Raw genomic sequence first — 25,330 nt, 5'->3', positions numbered from 1 at the left:
GTTAGTTTTCAATGTTTCTATATCTTTACTCATGGTGTTGAGGTCCTTACTCATGCTGTTGACGTTCTTCAAGGTCATGGCTCTCAACTCTACCTCTTATAACTTTCTTCACTGCCTTTCACTGATCACATCTTCGACAGTGTTTTCTTGTTCTTTCTTTTGGGATTTGTTTCTTTGTTTCACCTTTTTGGCTATCTCAGTGGGTTTTGCAGCCTGCCAAATTTTCCCTGTGGGAGTTGGTGTTCTGCTGTTTGTGGTTCTCTCCACTGGGTTTGGATGAGTCTGGGTGGGCCCACGTTTAATACCACTGTCAAGTCTTACTTTCCTGGGTTGATTTGCAAGCCCAGGAAAGGTTCAGTTATCCTCTAGCTTTTTGCCTGGAGGCTATTAGACTCAGTTACTTGATGAGCCTTGGGTTGTGGTCCTTAGATGAATGAAAAACTCTCTAAGATGTTCAGCATAAGAGGATTTCCAGAGGATGGGGCAGATGCTGATTTAATGAGCCTCAATTTGCATTTTTTGTCCCACCTGGATGGGGTTAAATCTCCAAGGGAGGGCCTGCTGCTTCTTTCCAGAGCTCCAGGAATGAGCAAGATGGCCACTGTCCTATGCGGCCACAACTCAGCAATGACTTTGAGTACCACCCAAATCCCAAGTGTCCCCACATAGTTCCAGTCCAGTCTGCCCTCCCTCTGCCAAAGCCCATGGTGAGTGGTTATAGTTAATTTAGTGCTTTGTTTTGGCTTTTTGTACTGTGGAGCCGGCTTGGAATTTTAACTCTGAGGGAGCTGCTCACAGCTAAAACCGGTACTGTCCATGGGCTCCCAGCCTGCCCTTTTGCACTTCCACAGACCTACCAGGTTCAATTCAATGTCCCTGGTTATATAGTCCTTTTCTAGTTGATTTTCTGTTCCTTTTTCCTGACAATTTGTCTTTATTTTAGTTGTAATTCCAGTTTGGTCCTGGCAGAACATCTGTGTAGTTTCCATTCACTCCACTGCCATTTCGAATCTACCTTCATACAGATATCTTGGCAGCTGCCTTCCTAACACTTTCCTCAAAGTCTCCAATCTCAAACTTTTTCCAAGCAGCTCTAGTCTACTCTGCCCTCTCTCTGCTGGAACTAAAGTTGAGTGGCTCAAAAAAATTAATGCATTTGCCCTTTAAGAGTGTGTCTGCATATCTTGCCATTTCTCCCTGCTGTACTGAACCTCTGGTACTTTTCATAGCCAGGGGTTATGTGGGCATCTTTCCCAGTTCTGTTACTCTGGGTTGGGGATCCCAGCTTGGGGTTTATGCCCCAGCCTTCTCAGCGGAAACCCCACAGCTGAGATATCGCTCTGGAACTTTAGCTACTGCTTGTGGGAGCTTGGCCAGCCTTCTCACATCTCCACACTTACTACCAGTCTCAATGTGTGCTCCTCTTTAATCCAGCTAGTCTTCAGTTGATTACTCAGCATGATTTTTCTATATTTTAGCTGTAATTCCAGTTTTGTCCTGGGAGAAGGTCAATGTAGCTTACACTTAATCTACCATTATTTTGTAATCACTCATAATTATTTTTAAGTAAATGTTTTAAAGTTAAATGTATTCAGAACATTTATATTACTGAGTGTGTTTTTTTTTTTTTCAAAAACTTATTTAGATTCAACATTGAAAAATTGGGAAATTTTACATGATCATATTTTCTAGTTATCAAGTCCAGTGATCAAGAGTTAATAGAGATGTATAAAGAAAATGATGTCCAGGGAAGCTACTAAAAACAGAATTGAATTAAAAAATAAATAAAAAATGAATAAAAAAACAATTAAAACAGAATTGAAGGTCTTATGGCTTATATTAATTAATGTTCAGATATTTTTGGTATGTAATTCAGTTAGGCCATATTTATTATTTTCCCTTTTTATCTTTTTAGAATTTTTCTTATTAGAAGAACTTTCAAAGCTTTGTGAGATGAAAGCTTTAACATGTTATAGGGGCATTCTTAAAGGTGGAGGTTAGTTTATATGATTATTCTTTCCACTAGACCAGGGTATTAAAGCAGACATGTATATTATTATTTATTCTAGCTCCCCATATTAGGCTATTGGTGCTTGTTACAGTTGAAGAGAGTTAGAGCATTGAATTTTTGGAATGATAGTCAAAGTGTACTTTAATTTTATTTGTTATATTTAAAAAAATGTTTACAAAGTGTATGTATAAGTATGTCACATAAAATAAAATTGTAATATATACATTTAAAATTTTTTTTCAGAACTAAAAATGATAAAATTTTGTTAGAAACTGTAAGTATAGCATTCTCAGTTTGAAATTGCACTTTGCCTTTGTTGTTCATAGACTCTAGAAATTGTCAGAGTACATAATCTTAAATAAAGATCTAATGCTTACTTAGTTTATTCAAGAGAATTCTATGCATATGTGAGCTGAAAAGCTTTGTTTATTCTTTTGATATTATCTCTCAGAAACACGTCACTTATGAAATATTAAACTGTAATATCTCTCAGTTTTTTAAACTTTAATTCATTGTCTCTTCTAGTTTCTTTGCCTCTTTCTGTCTCAGTTACAACTTTACATTACAAATTAGTACCAATGGTTCATTATTTTTATGAGTTAATGAATACTTTCTTCCTTTAATAATTTAGTACCTAAATAAGTTCTCTATATTAAAGTGTTGTTTTTCATTGTTACTAAAATTATACTATTTGTATTTAGAAATACAAACAAATACAAAATGATTTCCAACTGTTACTAGAGGAGAAGTCAGTGCTGGAAAATGAACTACAAAAGTTGAGGAATACCGAGGTTAGTTAAATTTTAGTGTAAAAAATGGCATGCAGTACTTAAAAAGCCTTATTATATTAAAATAGGAATAAAATGTATATTTAAATGTTTTCTTGTACATTTCAATATTAATAAGTTGTAACATCTCTGTTTTTAAAACCTAAAAAGTACTGTATTTAAATGATATTAGCTATGAAAACCAAAGGATGCTATAAGAACAGACTAATTTTAAACATTCTGAAACACATTCATAGGTCAATATTTAACTTTGTTAAAATAGCAATCAATTAGGGTTTTCAAATATACTTCAAGTGCATTTTACTGTATATCTTTGCAATTATATAATGTGTGTCCCAGTTCACTATACCAAGTATAGTGAATAGAAATTTCTAGGATAATTTTTTTCCCTAATTATTCTCCCTTGAAATTTTTATAAAGCTTATAAATTTTAAAATGTAGACAACAAAGTCAAATGGATTAGGAGAAAATTTTATTAACTACTTAAAACCATAAGATGTATGTTTCAACATAAAATAAACATAAAATTATGAAAAATATTCTTTTCAGAAGCACTAATATTGGTTACCAGATAATTTTTCCTTACTAGATAAGGAGGCAGAAGTAGTATCAGGAGATTTGTTACCTACTCAGTTAAAGAAGCAGTGATCCTACATAGATCAGGTCTGTCGCACATATTCAATTAGAAATAGTTCATTTAAATGTAGTTCCAACTAGAGACAGAAAATTAAAAAAATATATAAAAGTATAGTAGTAAATTATTATATTAAATAATTGAGTAGTCTGGCCAAGTGTAAGAATTTTTCAATTCCAAAATTGTGGTATTGCATCCTCCCACAACCACATCAAAGTTACTACTAAACTACAGAACAACAACTGTTCAAAATCGCCTGAAATTGAGCTAAATGGAAGTCCTACAACTATGAAATTAAAGCAGCAGCCACATCGAGACTGGTAGGAGGGGCGGAGGTGTGACGGGCTGGTTCCAAACCTACGTGTGGAAGAAAAAATTAGAAGGATACCTCAGCTGTGAAGGTCCTACCTGAGGACTGAGGGGTCCACATTCCACATCAGGGCCCAGCTCAGGGTTCCAGTGCCAGGAAGAGAAGTGCCCATACCTTTTGGCTGGAAAAAGCAGCAGGAATTGAGGCTGAGGGAGGCTGAGGCTGCTAGAGCCCTAGGCAGCTTCTCTTAAAGGACCCATGCACAGACTTACTCGTATTCACATCTTCCAGGCTCCAGCATAGGGGAGGCAGCTTGAAAGACATATGGGTAAGAACTGAGTTGTTTGGCATTGGAGAGAGGGCTGGAGAAGTGGCTTTCTCCTGGAAAGACATGCCATCTGAGGCCTTTGTTTCTTTGGTGAGCCCTTCCCTGGGGGGGGCAGATAACCACCATATCTGGGACTCCAGCAACTTGGCTAACACTGTTTGCCCTGCCCTGGTGAATCCCTGAGGCCCTGCCCCAAACAACGTTCAGGCCCATCCAAGATGTTGCCAATTGCTTTACCATAAGATTGGCCTGTCTTGGATCCTGTTTCAGGTTTTCTTGAATTACTTCAAACAAGCAGCATCTGGTCTTAGCTAGCCCCATACCTCTTGTTAAGTAATACATAAAAACAAGCACAGGGAGGCAGTCAAAATGAGGAGACAAAGAAACAGATCCAAATGAAAGAACAAAACAAAACTCCAGGAAAAGAACTAAGCGAAATGGAGATAAGCAACCTAACAGATGCAGAGTTAAAAAGTACTACTTATAAGGATGCTCAATGAACTTAGTGAGAACCTCAATGAATTTAGTGAAGACCTCAAGAGTGTAAAAAAGGAGGAGTCAGAAATAAAGGATGCACAGTCCAAAATGAAGGAGGTACTAACTGAAATAAAGACTAATTTACACAGACTCAATAGTAGAGTAGGTAAAGCCAAGAAGCAAACCATCGATTTGGAATATGAGAAAGCAAAAAGCACCCAGTCAGAACAACAAAAAGAAAAAAGAATAAAAAAATTGAGTGTAGTGTAAGGAGCTTCTGGAACAACTTCAAGTGTACCAACATTCACATCTTGGGGGTGCCCAAAGGAGAAGAGAGAGAACAAGAAATCAAAAACCTATTTGAAATAATAATGGCCGAAAACTTTCCTAACTTGGTGAAGGAAACAGATATACAAGTCCAGGAGGCACAGAGAATCCCAAACAAGATGAACTCCAAAAGGCCCACACCAAGACACATCATCATCAAAATGCAAAAGGTTCAAGACAAAGAGAGAATCTTAAAAGCAGCAAGAGAAAAGCAGTTAGTTACCTACAAGGGAGTTCCCATAAGACTGTCAACTGATTTATCAATAGAAACTTTGCAAGCCAGAAGGGAGTGGCAAGAAATATTCAGAGTGATGAAAAGCAGGAACCTACAAACAAGATTACTCTATCCTACAAAGCTGTCATTTAGAATCGATGGCCATATAGAGTTTCCCAGACAAGGAAAAGCTAAAGGAGTTCATCACCACCAAACCATTATTATGTAAAATGTTGAAGGGTCTTCTCGAAGAAAAATATAAAAAATATGAACAAACAAAATGTGAATGGATACATATCTATTGACAATTGAATCCACAAACAAAATGAACAGGCAGAACAGAAGCATTCTCACAGATACTGGGAACATTTTGTTGGTTGTCAGATGGGAGGGGGTTGGGGGAATGGTTGAAGAGATTAAGAAGTACAAATTGGTTGTTAGACTGAAAAACCTCAAAGGAAAGGAGTGGTGGAGGTGGGGAGAGACCAACCAGAGAACTTATAAGGATAACCAATAGACATAGACAACAGTGTGGGGAAAAGCAGGAGAGGGGTGGGAGCGGATAAGAGGAGGTCAATAGGGAAAAAATGAGGACCATCTGTAATACATTCGACAATACAGATAAATTTAAAAAGAGAGAGAGAATCCTAAAGGCAGAAAGATATGCAACAGTTTACCTACAAAGGAACACCCATTAGGCTATCACCTGATTTCTCAACAGAAACACTACAGGCTAGAAGGGAATGGCAAGAAGTAATCAAGGTCATGAAAAACAAGGATCTGAATCCAAGACTACTCTATTCAGCAAGGCTATCATTCAAAATAGAAGGTGAAATAAAGAGCTTCCCAGAAAAAAAAAATACTAAGAGACTATATTAGCACCAAGCGAGCACTGCAAGAAATGTTAATAGGATTCCTGTAATTAGTAGAAAAAGGAAGAACAATATAACCCCAATAAACAAAATGACAATAAAAAGTACATATCAATAATAACCTTAAATGTAAATAGACTGAACGCCCGATCAAAAGAAACAGAGTAGCTGACTGGATAAGAAAGCATGACTCATATATATGTTGTTTATAAGAGACGCACCTTACAACATAAGATTCACATAGGTTGAAAGTGAAGGGACAAAAAAAATCCAATCAAACGAAAAGAAAAAAAAGCTAGGGTAGCAATACTTATATCTGATAAAATAGATTTTAAAATGAAGGCTATAACTAGAGACAAAGAAAGGTACCACATAATACTGAAAGAATGTATTCAACAGGAAGATATAACCTTGGTAAACATATATGCACCCAATATAGGAGGACCAAAATATATTCAAAACCTTCTGAAGAAATTCAAAGGGGAAATTGACAGCAATACAATCAGAGCAGAGGACTTCAAACACCTGACATCACTGGATAGATCTTCTACACAAAAAATTAACAAGGAAACAGGGACTCTAAATGAAGCACAAGATCAAATGGATTCAATAAATATCTACAGAGAATTATACCCCAAAACTTCAGAATTCACATTTTTCTCAAGTGCACATGGGACATTCTCAAATATAGACCACATGTTGGGACAGAAGCTAAGTCTCTACAAGTTCAAGAACATTGAAATTATATCAAGCATCTTCGCAGATCACATTGGCATGAAACTTGAAACCAATTGAACAAGAATTTGCAAAGACATTTGAACACACGGAGGCTAAATAGCAAGTTATTAAACAATGGGTTAGCAAGGAGATCAAAGAAAAAATTAAAAACTTCCTGGAAACCAATAACAATGAACACGCAACAACACAAAATCTATGGGATGCAGCAAAAGCAGTTCTGAGAGGGAAGTTCATAGCACTACAGGCCTACCTCAAGAAGCAAGAAAAATTTATAATAGACCATCTAACCTCACAACTTAAAGAACTGGGAAGCAAATAAAAAGAAAACCCCAGAATAAGTACAAGAAATGAAATGGTAAAGTCAGAGCAGAAATAAATGACATGGAGACCCCCCCCAAAAGAAAACAATTCAAATGATCAATGAAACAAAGAGCTGGTTTTTCAAAAAGATAAACAAGATTGATGGCCCCTTAACTAGACTCACCAAGAAACAGAGACAAAACCCAAATACACAAAATTAGAAAAGAAAGAGGAGAAGTAACAACAGACACCAAAGAAATACAAAGGATTGAGAACAAATACTATGAACCGATTATATGCCACAAATTGGACAATCTAGGCAAAATGGACAAATTTCTAGAAACACGTAGTCTCTCCAAACTAAACAAAGAAGAGATTGAAAACATGAACAGACCAATAACAACTAAGGAAATTAAAGATGTAATTAAGAAACTCTCAGCAAACAAAAGCCCAGGCACAGATGACTTCTTGGGGGAGTTTTACCAAACATTCAAAGAAGAACAAACACCCATTCTCCTCAAACTATTCCAAAAAATTCAAGAAAAAGGAGAACTCCCAAACTCGTTTTATGAGGCCAGCATAATTCTAATTCCATAACCAGAAAAAGTCACTAAAAAGAGCAAAAACTACAGTCCAATATCCCTCATGAACATAGATGCCAAAATCCTGAACAAAATACTAGCAAATCAAATCCAGCAATACATTAAAAAAGATCATTTACTATGACCAAGTGGGATTAATCCCAGGCTGGCAAGGCTGGTACAATATTCGCAAATGAGTAAATGTGATACACCACATAGACAAAATGAAAGATAAAACCATATAATCTCCCCGGCTGGTTTGTCTTAGTGGTTGGAACGTTGGCCTGCAGACCAAAGAGTCCTGGGCTCAGTTCCTGCTAGGGGCACATACTATAAAAAACAAAACACAAAACAAAACCAAAAAAACATATGATCATATAAATAGACACCAAAAAAGCATTTGACCAAATCTAGTACCCATTTCTGATAAAAACGCTCAGCAATCTGGGAATAGAGGGATCATATCTCTCTATTTATCACATAATAAAGGCCACATATGAAAAACCTACCACCAACATCATAGTCAATGGGCAAAAATAAAAGTATTTCCCTTAGAACAGGAATAAGACAGGGACACTCACTTTCTCCACTCTTATTTAATATAGTACTGTAAGTCTTAGCCATAGCAATCAGATATGAAGAAAAAATAAAAGGGACCCAAATTAGAATGGAGGAAGTGAAACTGTCATTATTCGCAGATGACATGATACTATACGTAGAAAACCCTAAAGACTCCATAAAAAATCTGCAAGATTTAATAAATGAATTCTGCAAGGTAAGAGGACACAAAATTAACATCAAGAAATTGACGGCATACTTATACACAATAATGAACTCACAGAAAGAGAAACTTGAAAAGCAATCCCACTTACCATTGCAGCAAAAAAATTAAGATACCTCAGAATAAACTTAACCAAAGAAGTAAAGGCCTATTTGCAGAAAACTACAGGACATTGAAAAAAGAAAAAGAGGAAGAGATAAAAAGTGGCAGCATATACCTTGTTCATGGATTGGAAAAATTAACATAATTACAATGTTCATACTACCCAGAGCGATCTATAGATTCAATGCAATCCCCATCAAAATGCCAACGACATATTTCAAAGAACTAGAACAAATACTTACAAAGTTTAGAGGGAATAAAAAAAGACCCTTAATAGTAACAGCAATCTTGAAAAAGGACAAAGTAGGTGGGATCACAATAACAGATATCAGGTTATACTACACAGCTTCTGTAATAAAAGCAGTCCGGTACTGGCACAAGAACAGGCATATAGATCAATGACATAGAATACAGAACCCAGAAATTGACCCAAAACATTATGCTCGATTAATATTTGACAAAGGTGGAAAGAGCATACAATTGAGTAAAGACATCCTCTTTAATAAATGGTGTTGGGACAATCGGACAACTACATGCAAAAAAATGAATCTAGACCATCACCTTACACCATATACAAGAATAAACTCAAAATGGATAAAAGACTTACATGTGACTTGTGAATCTGTAACAATCCTAGAAGAAAATGTAGGCAACAAAATTTCAGACATCATATGAAGCAGAATTTTCACTGATACATCACTGAAGGCAACAGAAACAAAGGAAAAATGAAGACATAGGACTATATCAAACTCAAAAGCTTCTGCACAGCGAAAGAAAAAACCACCAAAATGGAAAGACAACCCACTCTATGGAAGAGCATAATTGCCAGTGATACATCGGATAAGGGGTTAAATTCCAAAGTATATGGAATGCTCATACAACTCAACAAAAGGAAGACAAAAAACACAATTAAAAAATGGGCAGAGGAGCTAAATAGACACCTCTCCAAACAGGACATACAAATGGCCAAGATACATATGAAGAAATGCTCAACATCACTAATCATTAAAGAGATTCAAGTTAAAACAATGATGAGGTATCACCTCACACCTGCCAGAATGGCTGCCATCAACAAATCATCAAGCAAGTGATGAGAAAGATGTAGAGAAAAGGGAACTGTGGTACACTGCTGGTGGGAATGCAGACTGGTGCTGCCACCAAGAAAAACGATATGGTGTTTCCTCAAAAAAATTAAAATTGAATTGCAATTTGACCCAGTGGTCTCACTTCTAGGAATATATCCTAAGTATCCTGAAATACCAATCAGAAAGAATATATGTAACCCTATTTTTATAGCTTCAGTACTTATAATTGCTAAGATCTGGAAACAGCCCAAGTGTCCATCTATAGATGAGTGGATAAAAAAGCTGTGGTACATATGTACAGTGGAATACTATGCAATACTAAGGAAGAAAGATCTCTTGCCCTTTGAGAGGACATGGCGGGACCTAGAGAGTATTACACTAAGCGAAATAAGCCAATCAGAGAAAGACAAATACCACATGATCTCACTTATTTGTGGAATATAATGAACAAGGTGTGCTGATGAAAAAAATAGACCCAGAGACATGGAAAGGAGTATGGTTCAGACTGACAAACCTCAGAAGTGGGGTGCGGGGGTGGGAAGAATAGATGTGATGAACCAAAGAACTTATATGCATGTATGCATATCCAATGGACATAGACAACAATGCTAGAGGAGTGGGAGGGGATGGGAAGGATGGGGTTTAAGGGGGGGAAAAGAGAAATATCTGTAACAAAAATAAACTAATATAAATTGGGGAAAAAGAAATAAATAAAAACCAAGTTCATTATAAAAACAACAAATTTTGCAACATTTAGTCATTCACCATTAGATCCACATTAAAAAAACAAAAACCTTTTAGAGAGAGGTTTTCTGTTCAAGATAATTGTGTAGGGAAATGCTATGCTCATTTGCTCCCACAATCACACCAAAATTACAATTACACTACAGGACAACCATTATTCAGAACTTCCTGAAGTCTAGCTGAGCAGAAATCCTTATAACTAAGGATATGCAGAAGAAGCCACATAGACACTGGTAGGAAGGGTAAAGATGTGTAATGGGCTGGTCTCACACCCACATGTGTTGGTTAAAAATCAGGAGGGTTCTCTCAGATGTGGAGGTCTCCCCTGTGGAGCAAGAGGTCCCAGTCCCATCCATACCAAGGTCTTTAGCCCAGGTTTCCAGTGCTGGGAATAGAAATCCCCATAAATTCTGGCTGCGAAAATCAGTGGGGATTGTGGCTAAGTGAGACAGGAAGCTGCTTGAATCCCAGATGTTCCTCCTAAAGGGCCCATGCATAGACTTACTCACATTCACTAACTCTGAGCTCCAGCACTGGGACAGCAACTTGAAAAGCACCAGGGGTATATGGGGAAAAACTGAGTTATCCATCAGGGGCTGGAGGGGCAGCATTGTCCCAGGTGGAAGTCTTGGCAGAGGCCATTGTTCATTTGCTAAACCTTCCATGAACAGAGATGGCAGACAGGCGCCATATCTGAATCCATCAACCTAGTTAATATTGTTTGCTCTGCCCTGGCGATTCCCCGAGACCCTGCATCATCCAATTTGCAGGCCTTCCCAAGCTGCTTTTTCATACCATTGGCCTGTCTTGGCTCTTGCTGCAGACTTTCCTAAAATCTCACAAGTAGCAGCTGGCCTTGAGATGCCCTCAACCACTTGCTAAGGGGCCTTAGGCTCAGCACTAGCTGCAGCTGGCCTTGGTTTGCAGATTGGCCTCTCCTGCGCACCTCAAAGCCCAGCACAAGTAGCAGCCATTTGCAGATCGCTTTGTAGCTTATGTCTGGTGGCCCTGGATAGGGCACAGGTGGCAGTTGACCTTGTGTGCACCTCCCTGTAGGCCCCAGAGCCATCACACCTGGTAGAGAGCTTCAGACCTCAACAAAGCACCACCCAACTACCTCCATAAGCAACACACTTAAGGGGCAGATTCAGTCGGCACCAAAGCCCTACTGAAGCCAGTTCTGCTCTGTGGGATCAGCCTCTGTGAACAGCAGGTTCTCCATGGTAGTTGCAGCCAGTCTTTGCAACCAATTGGACTGAGGGTAAATCCCTACCATTGATGTACCATCAACAACCAAGGCTTAACTGTAATAAAAGGGTGCACACAGCCCACATGTGGTGAGGAGTGTGCACCTGGGATACTCAGATAAGGTGAATGGGGAGGCTGTGCTTCTGTGCCCTACAGAGAGACAGCCAGAGAAAGAACTAAACAAAATGCAGACAAGCAATCTACCAGATGCAGAGTTCAAAACACTGGTTATAAGGATACTCAATGGTCTCAGTAAGAAATTCAACAAAAAGATAGGAAACATAAAAAAGAAGATATAAAACATAAAAAAGAATTAGTTGGAAATGAAGAATAAAATAAGTGAAATGAAGACTACATTACAGGGAATCAACAGTAGAGAACATCAAATAAAAACAGCCAAAAATAAATAAATAATTAAAAATAAGGGTAGTTTAAGGAGCTTCCAAGACAATTTCAAGTGTACCAATATTTGCATCATAGGGGTGCCAGAAGAAGAGAAAGCAAGGAATTTAAAACCTATTTGAAAAATAATTATGGAAATCTTTCTTAACTTGATGAAGGAAAAAGAAAAGACACACATATCCAGGAAGCACAGAGGATCCCAAACAAAATGAACCCAAAGAGACTCACACCAAGACACATCATAATTAAAAAGGCAAAGGTGAAAGACAGAGAGAAAAATCTTAAAAGTAGCAAGAGAAAGACAGCTGCGTACAACAGAGTTCCCACAGTACTGTCAGCTGATTTCTCAACAGAAATATTTCAGGCCAGAAGAGATTGGCATAAAATATTTAAAGTGATGACAATCAAGGACATACAATCAAGACTACTTTACCCAACAAGAAAATTTTTAGAAATTGAAAGTGAAATAAAGAGCTTCCCAAACAAGACAGAAACTAAAGGAGTTTACTACCACCAAACCAGTATGACAAGAAATGTTAAAGGGTTTTCTTAAGGGAATTAAAAAAAAAAAAAAAAAAGAGGAATGTAGAAAGAATAACATGGCAATGAATACATACCTATTAATAATCACTTTAAATATAAATGGATTAAATGTTCCAATCAAAAGACATACAGCAGCTGAACAAATAACAAAACAAAACCCTTACATATGCTGTCTACAAGACACTTCAGATTGAAAGACACACACAGACTAAAAGTAAAAGGATGGAAAAAATATTTCATGAAAATGGAAACAAACAAAAAAACCAAAGCTGGGGTAGCAATACTTATACCAGCCAAAACAAACTTTAAAACAGAGGCTATAACAAGGTACTGGAAAAGACCCAGCAATTCCAGTTCCAGGTATTACCCAAAACACTAAATTGAAAAAACAAATATACCCATTTGTTCATTGTAGCATTATTTACAATAACCAAGATATGGAAGCAACCTAAGTGTCCATCAATAGATGAATGGAGCTCTGGCTTCTTGGCTCAGGGTTTAGAGTGTAGGCCTGTGGATTGAAGGGTCTTGGGTTCGATTCCTGGTCAAGGGCTCATGCCTGGGTTGCAGGTTCAATCCCCAGCTCTGGTCGAGATTGTGCAGGAGGCAACCAATCGATGTGTCCCTCTCACATTGATGTTTCTCTCTCTCTCTCTCTCTTCCTCACTCCCTTCTACTCTATCTAAAAATCAGTGGGTGAGGATTAATAACAACAACAACAACAACAATAAATAGATGAAAGGATAATGAAGAAGTAGTACATCAATACAGTGGATTATGACTCAGCCATAAAAAATGAAATTTTTGTGACAAGATCTGTGACAATGTGGATGGACCTTTAGGGTACTGTGCTGAATAAAATAAATCAGACAGAGAAAGACAAATACCAGATAATTTCACTTATATGTGGAATCCAAAAAACAAATGAACAAGCAAATCAGAAACAGACTCATAGATACAGAGAATATTTTGACAGTTACCAGATAAGAAGGGATTAGGGGATGAGTGAAAAGGGGGAAGGGATTAAGAAGTACAAATTCGTAGTTACAGAATAGTAATGGAGATGTAAAGTACAGCATAGGGAATATAGTCAATAATATTGTAAAATCTATGTATGGTGTCAAATGAGTACTAGATTTATCAGGGTGATAATTGTCTAACCACTATATTGTTCACCTGAAACTAGTATAATATTGTATGTAAACTGTTATTTAAAAATAAAAATTTAAAAATTGAAGCTTCTTAGATAACTTGAAAATATTGCAATAGTTTCTGGTTTTGCTTTCTTGTATTGTTTCTTTAAGGTTTTGTGTGTGGAAACCTAAAGAAGTGTGGAAATGTGAAGGAGAAATTTGGAAGGATCATTTCTCCATGCATAGTAGTAGTATTATACCCACATGAGGACAAAAACCAGGATGTCTGAGAGTTTGTTTGCAGAGAACAGAGTTGTAATATGATGGCGGGAAGAGAATAAAGGCTGTAGAATTATGTCAAATTTAGGATTTCTGATAACAAATAAATCAATTTTATTCAAAAGTAGGCTTCTGTTCTTAAGTTTATCTCCTTTAATACTTTTATTTTTGAACAACCAATTTTAATAATCAAAAGCCACATTTAATTTCTAACCTTTTCTGCCAAATGGTAATCAGTAGTTTCTTGTGTCAGTTAAGGGTATTATTATTCTTATTACTGGAAGTAGGAGAAACTGACCCTGACTATCTAAAGCAAGACATTTATTGGATCAGTAATTCAAAGAGTTGAAGGGAATTTAAACATGTTTGGTGAGGTACAGACCCAGGGCAATTCTTGAAGTCAAAATAATAGAAGTTCATGGACAACCACTACATCTGTCATTTTAGGGAATTATCAGAGAGGGAACTTATGGATATTTCCCTCCATTTCTTTGTATACTGGCTCTGGGAGTACTCACCTCCAAACTGCTTTCCTTCCATAATAGACAGTTCTTAGGTGATTAGATCTTATTGGCTTTGCTTGGGTCAAATGTCAGTGGGACAATTTGAGATGAGGGAGGTGCAGAACCTAAAATGTAGTGCTGTTTTTTGTTTTTTTTTGTTTTTGTTTTTTAAAGGATACTGGGTGCAAATATTTGGTGTTTATTGTGCTTGGTAAAGTTTCTCTAATGACTATCTTACCTCTTATTCCAAGAATCAATAACCTTTTACTCTAAGAGCTAGATAAATATTTAGGTTTTGCAGACCACACCATCTCTGTTGCAACTACTCAGATCTGCTTCTGTAGTATGAAAATAGCCCTAGACAATACATAAATAAATGAGCAGGGCTGTGTTGCAGTAAATATTTACAAAAAAAAAGGCAGCGGGGCAGATTTGGCCTACAATTTGCTGACTCCTTCTTTACTCCATTTCTGCTATCACCTGGCTTTCTTCTTTAGCTTCCTAACTAGGATCCCCTAAAAAGATATGTTTTAGTATGCTGTTGCCACAAACTATTATTGCTTAAAGAATATATTATTGCTTATTTGTTTTTGTTCTTTCTGTTCTGTGCCGTTGTCCTTGTCTCTTCTTACACCAATGTATGCAATCCTTAATGATTAAAAATTTAGAATAAGGCCTGTTATTTTAAGTCAACTCACCTTATTGTTTTTTCAATAAGAAGTTATTTATTATATGTATATACAATGAAATACTATTCAGCCATAAGAAAATATGAAACACTGCCATTTGTGACAACATGGATGCATCTTGTGAATATTATGCTAAGCGAAATGTCAGACAGAAAAAGTTAAGAACCATATGATTTCACGCATATGTAGGGTATAAAACTGAAAGCAACAAATGAATAAACAAGAAAAACAAGCAAACAAAAACTCTTACACACAGACAACGGTATGGTGGTTACCAGTGACAAGCAAGTTGGGGAGATAGTAAAAGGTAAAGGGGGTCAAATATATGGTGACAAAAGATATTACTTTGGGTGGTGGGCACACAATGCATTATACAGATAATGTATCATAGAATTGTGTACTTGAAACCAATTTTATTCACCAATGTTACCCCAATAAAAGTAACTTAAAATTAAGTTATTTATATTTAGCCTTTGTACTTCTATGCAAATTTTAGAGTTAAAATTTCATATTCTATCATTGCACTAAACCTGTATATCAAATTTGCTCCACAGAATTCTTCCAGCCTTTATCTACTGCTCAATTCCAAATCCATTTCCAAAAATTTTAGTTGTCTGTTATAACAACACCCACTTCCAGGTAGAAAAATCTGTATTACTTTATATTTGCTGCTCAGTTGGTTGCTTTATTGGTTACTTTAAGGTTTACCATCTTGTTTTTAGTGAAGTGCAGTCTATATTCAAGTGACATTAAATCATTTCATATACACGAACCTTAAAATAGGAGTTTTATTTGTCCCTTTCCAGTCTTTGTATTGTTGTTTTCATGCATATCATATGTTTTACTACATATAATAGAAACAGCACAACACATTGTTATTAATTTTGCTGTAAACTATTACCTTTTAAAGAAATTTTAAGAATAAGAAAAATAGTCTTTATATTTATTCATGCAATCTTCTTGAATTTGTGTATTTCTTGTTAATGTCTGGTACCATTTTTCTTCTGCTTGAAGGATTCTTTATCTTTTGTTGTTGTTGTTGTTGTGCAGCTTTGCTAGTGATGTACACTTTCAACTCTTTGATTTCTAAAAACAAAACAAATTTTTTTATGCCTTCAGTTTTGAAAGGTAGTTTTTCTGGATAACAAATTTCAGACTGACATTTTTTATTCCACTACTTTAAAGATATTGCTCCTTTGCTTGCATTGTTTCTGCTAAGAAGTCTTCTGTCCTCCTTATTCTTGTATGTATTCTGCTTTTCTCCTCTGTATTCTTTTCAGATTTTATTGCTGCTTTTAAATACTTTTATTATGATGTGTCTTGGAGTAGTTTTTCTTGTATTGTTGTGGCTTTGTGGGTAGTTTTCCTCAAATTTGAAAAAAAAAATTGACATTATTTCTTTAAATACTTATTTTCCCTATCCCTTCTTTCCATCATGAACTCCAATTAAAAGTACATTAGTCCACTTGAAATTTTCCTACTGGTCATTCATGATCTGTTCATTATATTTTAGTCTTTTTTTCTTTCATTATTTTAGTATTTTTGATTGCCAATATATATTAGACTTTTCTGATACTAAGTATATCCAAAGACTCATATTTAAGCCAGAAAATATTAGAATAATAGTATTATATTCTCTTTTTATTTTATTTTTTTATCCTCAGCTGAGGACGCTTTTGGATTTATCTTCAGATAGAGCAGGAGGGAGAGAGAGAGGGAAGAGAGAAAGAGAAACATCAATGTGAGAGAGATACACTGAGTGGCCGCCACCCACGTGACCCCAACCAGGACTGGGGACAAACTGCAACTGAGGTACATGCCCTTAGTGGGAACCGAACCCGGGTCTCTCTGGTCCACAGGCTAACGCTCCAACCACTGAGCCAACTGGCCAGGGCATAATATTATATTCTTAATTCTCATTAAGAATTCATCATTATATTTATTTTCCATATTTTATGAGAAATTGTTACACTTTGTGTTTAACTTATGAGAACCTTTCCACTGTCATGAATTTGATATCTGTTGGAAGTTGTGGTCTGAAATAGGAAATAACCACCTAATACTTTAGTAGGTCTCTATTATTAAGCACATCTAACATTTTCAATAATCTAATTGTTAAGTTTTTTTCTCTACTTTTTAGGATAAAATAATCTTGTAATATGTAGTAGATCAAGAATACTTTAAAACATGTGGTCAGTAGTGCTATAATATTTGTTTTGAAATGCAAATTTGTTTTAACACAGTTGAACAATCTGAGCATATTGTGAATTTTATATTTGCTTATGCACAATTTTATCTGCAAAAAGTATAGCTGAAGGCCAAAAAGAGCATCTACAAGCTACTTTAGTTCACTATGTACATAGTGTAAAATACTAGTCCACATCTGGTGTTACAACTTTTTATTTAGTTTCAGGTAGCTTACTTTCCAACACTACAGAATAATTCACAAGTTGCAACCTATTCAAAGCTCAGTTGCACAAACAACATTCATGCTGTTTTCAAGATAAAGAGCTATATTTTTCATAATACATGTTTCTTAATTATAACTATATAAAATTTATTAATGTTTTATTAGATTGCCATTTTAAAAAATGTATCACTGACAACGTTTTTGTTTGCTGTGCACCTAACCCTGTGTCCCCATATATCCTGCAGTTTGTACTGCATGGTTTTTTATAATGAGGTGGTTTTCATGAAGGTATATGTCATATTATAGAAGAACTGACTGTAATTTATTAGGGAAATTTAATTACTTTGATATGTATTAATTTATATACAACTTATGTTCTATAAAGCACTATAATAAATGTTTTATATATATCATTAATTTTTTTGCTTCTATTCAGATAATTTTCCTTGAAAATAAGTACAGTGATTCTAAAAGTAAAATGGAAATCTTAGCAATGTATATTGTCGTATGTTTTCCTATAATTTATTGTCTCATTAACATTTTCTGTTTTATATAAAATTACACAGACAACAAAGTCTACATATGATCGGACAAAGAAAACTATGAAAATGGAGAAGAAAAAAGCCAAAGAAAAATCTGAGGATTCAGAAGCGTAAGACATAAAAATATATGCGAATATTTTTTCCTGTTATTTTATATTTTTATTTTATACAAGTAATTTGAGGTAATATAAATATAACTTATTAATAGGTTTCTTAAAAATAACATTAGCAAATATAGTCATGAGCCACATTACAACATATTGGTCAACAACAGATTGCATATATGACAATGTCTCATAAGATTTTAATAAAGCTGAAAAATTCCTATCACCTGGTGACACTGTAGGTGTTGTAATATCATAGTACATCACATTACTCATGTGTTTGCGTTGATACTGGTGTAACAAACCTACTGCACTGCCAGCCATGTGAAAGTATAGCACATACCGTCATGTACAGTACATCATACTTGATAATGATAATAAATGATTATGTTACTGGTTTATGTATTTACTAATGTACTTTTTATTGTTATTTCTGAGTGTAATCTTTTTACTTAGAAAAAATTATTTACTGTAAAACAGTATGCCGTGTCATGCTGGCAGCAACTCATACATATTAATGTTACTGTATCTCTTAATTGCATAATTTTAATCTCAGGTTATTTATAAATTTTGTGTAGCATAAATGTACAGTGTTTATAAAGTCTACAGTAGGGTACAGTAATGTTCTAGGCCTCATGTTCACTCACCACTCACTCACTGACCCACCCAGAGCAACGTTTAGTTCTCCAACCTCCATTTATGATTAATTGACCTACACAGGTGTACCATTTTTAATCTTTTATACTGTATTTTTACTGTACTTTTTCTATATTTAGATGTATGTAGGTACTCAAGTACCATTGTATTACAATTGCGTACAGTATTCAGTACTGTAACATGCCCAGGAGCAATAGCTATGCCATATAGCCTAGGTATGTAGTTGGCTATACCATCTAGGTTTATGTAAGTGCACTCTCTGATGTCAGCACAGTAATGAAATTGCTTAACAATGAATTTTTTTGAATGTATTCTTGTTATTAGTGTTGCATAACTGTATATAATTTTATAAGCAAACAAGGATATGATTGTGAGAGAAGGCTGAGAAGGGAAGCATGGACATAAGAGGAGGAGAATGAACTACAAGATATTTAGTAACAGGCAAACAGAATTAAATTTATAAATAATTTATGGGAAAAAATTTACATTGTGTCCTTGATGGCCAATTATTTGTAATTTGTACATTAACTCCCTAGTCTGGACTATGTATATTTTTTTAATCCTCACCAAGGACACTTTTCCATATTTTGTTCAGATAAAGTGGAAGGGAAAGAAAGAGAGAGAGACAGAGAGAAACATCGACATGAAAGGGACACATTGAGTGGTTGCCACCCGCATGACCCAACCAGGGCCGGGGACAATCCGCAACTGAGTTACATGCCTTTAGCGGAACCGAACCCGGGTCTCACTGGACAACAGACTGATGCTCTAATCGCTGAGCCAAACAGGCCAGGGAATGGACTATGTATTTTTTTTAACTGAACTTCTTCTTTTTTTTTTAATCCTCATCGGAGGATATTTTTTAAAATTGATTTTAGAGAGAGAGGAAGGGAGGAAAGGAGAAAGATAGAGAAACATCGATGTAAGAGAGAAACATTGATAAGTTAGTTGTCTCCCATTTGTGCCCTGATTGGGGATCGAACCAAAAACCTAGGTATATGCCCTGACTGGGAATCAAAAATGCAAACTTTTGGTGTTGGGAATGACACTCCAACCACCTGAGGCACTTGGCTATGGCTTTACTGAAATTCTTCATTGTACTTATTTTATGGAAATAATTATCTATTTTTTAATGTGTGTAGATTTTATAAACTGGTCTTATTAAGTAATATTTTCTTTAGTAATATAAAATAACTTTTGCATTTTGAATTGGATTGGTGAAACCCTAATATAAATATACAGTTGAAAAAGAAATTACAAATTCCATGTTCATACAGCTCCACAGATTCTAAAAAGAAATTCATTGGACAAATGACCTTGATCTTTGACCTAACAAAGACAAAATAACCAGAGAAGAAAATATGGACCAATGTACTTTGAAAATCCTTACCCCATATCATCTTTCCACATTTTAATCATACCAATGAAAAGTTAGTTTGAGAAATGTTATTCAGTTACTTATCACTTAACCTATATGGATTTTATGGCTTTTAAAATATACATTTTTTAGAAAATTTTTATTTTAATAAAGGGTTTAAGTATTCCCCCAAAAGCAAAGTAGTCATGTAATTTAAAATTATCATGACCTATTTTAAAACATTTTTAATTATAGGAAACAGCTTAAAATGGAAGAGTTCCTTAAAGCCAAGGTAATACACTCTCACCATGCCTCTAAGTTTGATTAATAAGTGCTCTGAGAATGATATGTATAGACACCATTAGTATGTACGTGAATATAGGTGTGTGGATGTCTGTATATATGCATGTTCTAAAGTTCTTCCTAAGATGTTTTTTTTTTCTTGTTGGTAGACATTTCTTAGTAAACTTCAGAAAATAAAATGGTAAATCTAGGTATGTTTCCTGTCAAGGTCATGAAAATCATGGTTTACTCAACCATAGGCAATATCATGGAGGAAAGAACATCATACTGGGAGTCAACAGGGAGTTACTAGTTATGTGACATTAGACAAGTCCCTTTTGTTTTCTGGATCTAAGCAAATATCCATTAATAGAGAACCAGCTAAATAATTAATCGCTTGTTCTTACAAAGATATATCATGCATTTTAAAAAATTTTATTTTCCCCCATCACCATTTATCCCCCTTTACTGTATTCTATCTTACTCTTCTTTCCCCACACAATCACCATACTATTCAACAAGTCCCTTTAATCTACTTAAACTTCCTATTTTCCATTAGTAGGGTGGATAAAACAATAGCTGCCCTATCAGTCTCAAAAAAGAGGTAAGTAAATTAGAAAAGTTCTCCAGAAATTGTAAATTATGCAGCTCACTCATTTTCATGTGATCTAATAAAAGGAGTACAAGTAACCCTTTTATTTCATCTTCATTATGGAGAACTTCCTTTTGTTACAGTTTAACTTCATAATAACCATCAGAGCATTGTACCATCCAGTTTAGTGAGTGGTTAGAGTTAATTGTCCCACAGTAGGTACCTGAATGATTCAAGAATGAATCAGATAACATAAATTTGGAAAGAAAATGAGAGCACTGCTTGCAATATTGGATGTAAAACTTTATTATTTTTCTACTCCTGAATAATATGTTACCACACATTTAGCAACTTAAAACAACTTACATTGTTCCACACTTTGAGAGAGTTAGGAGTCTGAGCATGATTTAGTTATGTCCTATTCTCACTCACCAAACTGCAATCAAGGTTTTGGCCATACTCTACTCCATTCTTTAACATGAGGTCCTCTTCCCAGTTCAAGTGAATGTGGCAAACTTCAGTTTCTTACAGTTGTAGGACTAAGATACTCAGCCATGTGGTCATCTTCATAGGCAGTTTACATCAGAGCCGCTTTTTTTCGTTAGGCCAGTCAAGAGTCTCTCATGTTTGCAAAAACAGAGTTTTATATAATATAATACAATCATGGGAGTGACATCTTGTTACTTTAGCTGTATAATCCAATCTAATCATGGGAGTGGCATCTCATCATTTTGTTGTATTCTATTGGCTAGAAGCAATGAATAGGTATGTACCAGGGAGTGGATTATACAGGGCATAACACTAGAGATGGGGATCTTGATGGCCACCTTAGAATTCTTCCTATCAATACTTATAAGCTTATTTTATATAAGACAGCATTTTTTAATTTAAAAAATTATTATAATCCCATATTGTTAATATTAGAAGTAATTAAACTAGTGTTTTGTTTTGTTTTTAATTTGGAATGTGTCTTAGTCCATCCGTACTGTTCTAACAAAATATGAGGGGCTTGCTAGTTTATAAACAACAGAAATTTATTTCTAACAGCTCTGGGGTGGAAGTTTGAGGTCAGGGTGCCAACATTGTGGGCTAAGGGCATATTCTGGGCTCCAGATTTCTTATTGTATTTCCACATGACAGAAAAGGCAGAGGAGCTATCTCAGCTTTTTAAATAAGAGCATTAAGCTAATTCATGAGAGTTCTGCTCTCATGACCCAATTAACTCTCAAAGGCCCCACCTCATAATACCATCACACCAGGCATTAGGGTTTCAAAATATGAATTTCTTTTAGGACACAAGCATTAAGACCATAACAGGTAACAAAATACCACAGAAGGGGTGGCTTAAATAACAAACATTTATTTCTCACAGTTCTAGTGGCTGACAAATTCAAGATCAAGGCACCATCTTCACATGACAAAGGGCAAAGGAGCTCTCTGGAGTCTCATTTATAATGGTGCTAATACCATTAATGCAGGTTCTATCCTCATGACCTAATCATCTCCCAAAGACTTCATCTCCATATACTATCACATTAGGGAATAGGTTTCAGTTTATAATTTTTGGGGGTAGGGTGGGGTGGCAAAAACATTCAGTCTGTAGCATCTAGTGAGTGTCATTTTAAATGACTTTTTTATGAAGTTAAAGTTGGCATTATTATCTATCTGCCCAAGTAATTTAATACTTATATAATGCTTAATAAGAAATATAAAACTCTATTAATTTTTTAAATAAACTAGTTTTTGTGTTTACCTCTAATATTTAAAGTATGAAGATAAAATAATCCATTCAGACCCAAGGCTGTTTTTATATTGTACAAACTGTACCTTGAACAAGGGAGGATTAAGGCAAAAGTGGGTGTTGAAATTCAGCCCATGGTTTACTTGCCAACTGTACATCCTGGTATTTGACTGATTGAAAGATGAATGTTTCTAATTCATCAAAGATACCATATATACTAGCAGCTAGTAGCCAGAATTGTATTTAACAAAATCATACTTAGATAAATTGATATAATTTTTTGTTTTATTAAATTTTGATTTTCATTTTATTTGTTATAGAAACAAAGTACATTTAGTTCAGCCAAGTATCTACTTAGTGGGTGATTAGCAGCTTAATCATGTGGATATGAGAAAAGACAAATGTATTTTTGAAATATTTCTGTCCTTTTTAGTTTAATATGATGGTGTTCCTCTTAAACACTTTGTTTTCCTTGTGTGTTATTGTGGTTCATTCTTTTACTCAAAAGCCCATAATTCTGAGATAGATATATTTTCATTTAAGGTATATCAGGACAATAACCCCACTATACGTTTTATTTAGTATGGAGGATCCATGAATATTCAAATACATTTGAGGTCTTAACTAAGGGTCTGTAACCACAACCTTGAGTTAACTTTGACGCTGAAGCTCCATTTTATTGTCTATACCATGACTTTGATCTTTGCATTAAAATAATTTACTTTGAGAGTATTTTTTGCAGGCTAGAGATTCTGTCTTTGACCACACTTTTGTAATTTTGTAAGTTCTTTCTTCAGCTCATCTCTCTTCCGCAGTACCTTATTGTATTATCACTAATATAAACCAAATAGTGCTTCTAGCCTTCTGGCTGAAAATATCTTTAGCAAGATCCACACATTAATTAGGTATGCTTTTAAACTTCCAGGTTACTCCAGGCCTGAGTTTTATTAATTGTTCTCTCACTGTATAACAGAGCCCCTTCTCATTTTGCCAGCCTTCAGTATTTTCTACCCTTCAATTTCCCAACCTCACTGCCTTATACAGCCTCTACTAACAGATTGTTTGCCATTCCTCCAGTCTTCACCTGTAGCCTTCTGGCTATTTTTATGGTTTTCACTAATAGTCTCTTTACCACACATTCAGCTTCTGCTCACTTGTTGAACCCAAAGCCAATGCCACATGTTTTAAGTTTTTGTTGTTGCAACACCTGCTTTTAGGTATTTCTATTGCTTCATATCAAACTACCCCAAAATTTAGTGGCTTAAACAATAATGACATTATTCCTCACAATTTGTGGGTTTGCCACACTCAGCTGGTCATTGTCTCCATTTGATGGCATGTTGACTAATGCCATTTATATGGATACATTCAACTGGGAACTCAGCTGGAGGTGGAAATGTCCAAGATAGTTTCTCTCACATGTCTGGCTTCCCATCATGCATAGTTTAGCCCAAACTTCCTTACATGGTGACTGGGACCCAAGCAGGCAAAAGCAAAAACAATAAGCTTGTTATAAACTGAGATCAGAAGTCCTTGAAATTTTTTTTACCATATTTTATAAGGAAGTTATAAGGCTAGCCCATATTCAAGGGGAGAATTTGCACAGAGTGGGTAAAATTCTTGGTGGCTATTTATGGAAATCCAATATAATATTAAATTTTTTGTAAATGTTCTAATGGCATAAAATAAACATATTTTTCTATTGATTTATATATCAGTTAATTTTTCCTAAATAACAAATTATAACTTGGTGATTTAAAACAGTAGTTGTTTGGGGTACATCTGTGATAGTGTCAAAAATAAAAATAAAATAAAAAACATAAACCATTGAAGGAGATACAGAAAAAAGTCCAGTAGATATTCATTATTTCTCCTAGTGGCTGGATGTGTTCTCTCTGGGCAGGCTTGGGTTGGGTTAGCTTTATTCACGTGTATGAGGTCATAGTTGGGACATCTAGGACAGATAGGACCTCTTTAAAGTGTCTTATTTTCCAGAGGGCTAGCCCTGGATAGTTTACAGAAGGATTCTCAGTAGCAAGGGAGCAAAACAAAGCTGGAAGACTACTTGAGACCTAAGCTCAAAGTGCAGATAGTATCATTTGCATTGTATCCTATTGGCCAGAAAAGTAATAGGCCAGCTCAGTTTTAAGGAGTGAGAAAATTTACTACACCTTCAAAAAAAAACACACAAAAAAACCAACCTTTTATTGTTGTAAGTATTACAGCTGTCACCACCTTTATTTCCCCATTGTGCCCCTCCACTGGGTTTCCACCCCACCTGAGGCCTTCACCACCCTGTTTTCTTTGTCCATGGGTTATACATATACGTTCTTTGGATAATCTCTTCCTACTACTACTTTTCATTTTCATTTTAGATTCATCAATCTGTTCCATGTTTCTATGCCTCTGGTTCTATGTTATCATCAGTTTATTTTGCACAGAGTTCATTAGAATCCACATATAAGTGAGATCATGTGATACTGGTCTTTCTCTGACTGGCTTATTTTGCTTAGCATAATGCTCTCCAGGTCTTCCATACTGTCTCAAACGGCAAGA

The 25,330-nt window shown here is 35.4% G+C and overlaps 1 protein-coding gene across 1 annotated transcript in view; it reads left to right on the top strand.

Annotated features, from left to right (window-relative positions):
* LOC118638698 (coiled-coil domain-containing protein 7-like) overlaps positions 1-25,330 on the top strand; it is a 375,882-nt gene that overhangs the window by 94,991 nt on the left and 255,561 nt on the right. The window contains exons 11-14 of the mRNA XM_036274854.1: positions 2,255-2,285; positions 2,713-2,802; positions 18,066-18,151; positions 20,415-20,451. Of these exons, the coding sequence (XP_036130747.1) occupies positions 2,255-2,285; positions 2,713-2,802; positions 18,066-18,151; positions 20,415-20,451 (244 nt within the window). The remainder of the gene's footprint in view (positions 1-2,254; positions 2,286-2,712; positions 2,803-18,065; positions 18,152-20,414; positions 20,452-25,330) is intronic.

Source organism: Molossus molossus, unplaced genomic scaffold (assembly GCF_014108415.1).
Source record: "Molossus molossus isolate mMolMol1 unplaced genomic scaffold, mMolMol1.p scaffold_m16_p_1, whole genome shotgun sequence".
Taxonomy (NCBI): Eukaryota; Metazoa; Chordata; class Mammalia; order Chiroptera; family Molossidae; genus Molossus; species Molossus molossus.
Note: the sequence above shows the minus strand (reverse complement) of the source record. Positions and strands in the feature narration are given on the sequence as shown.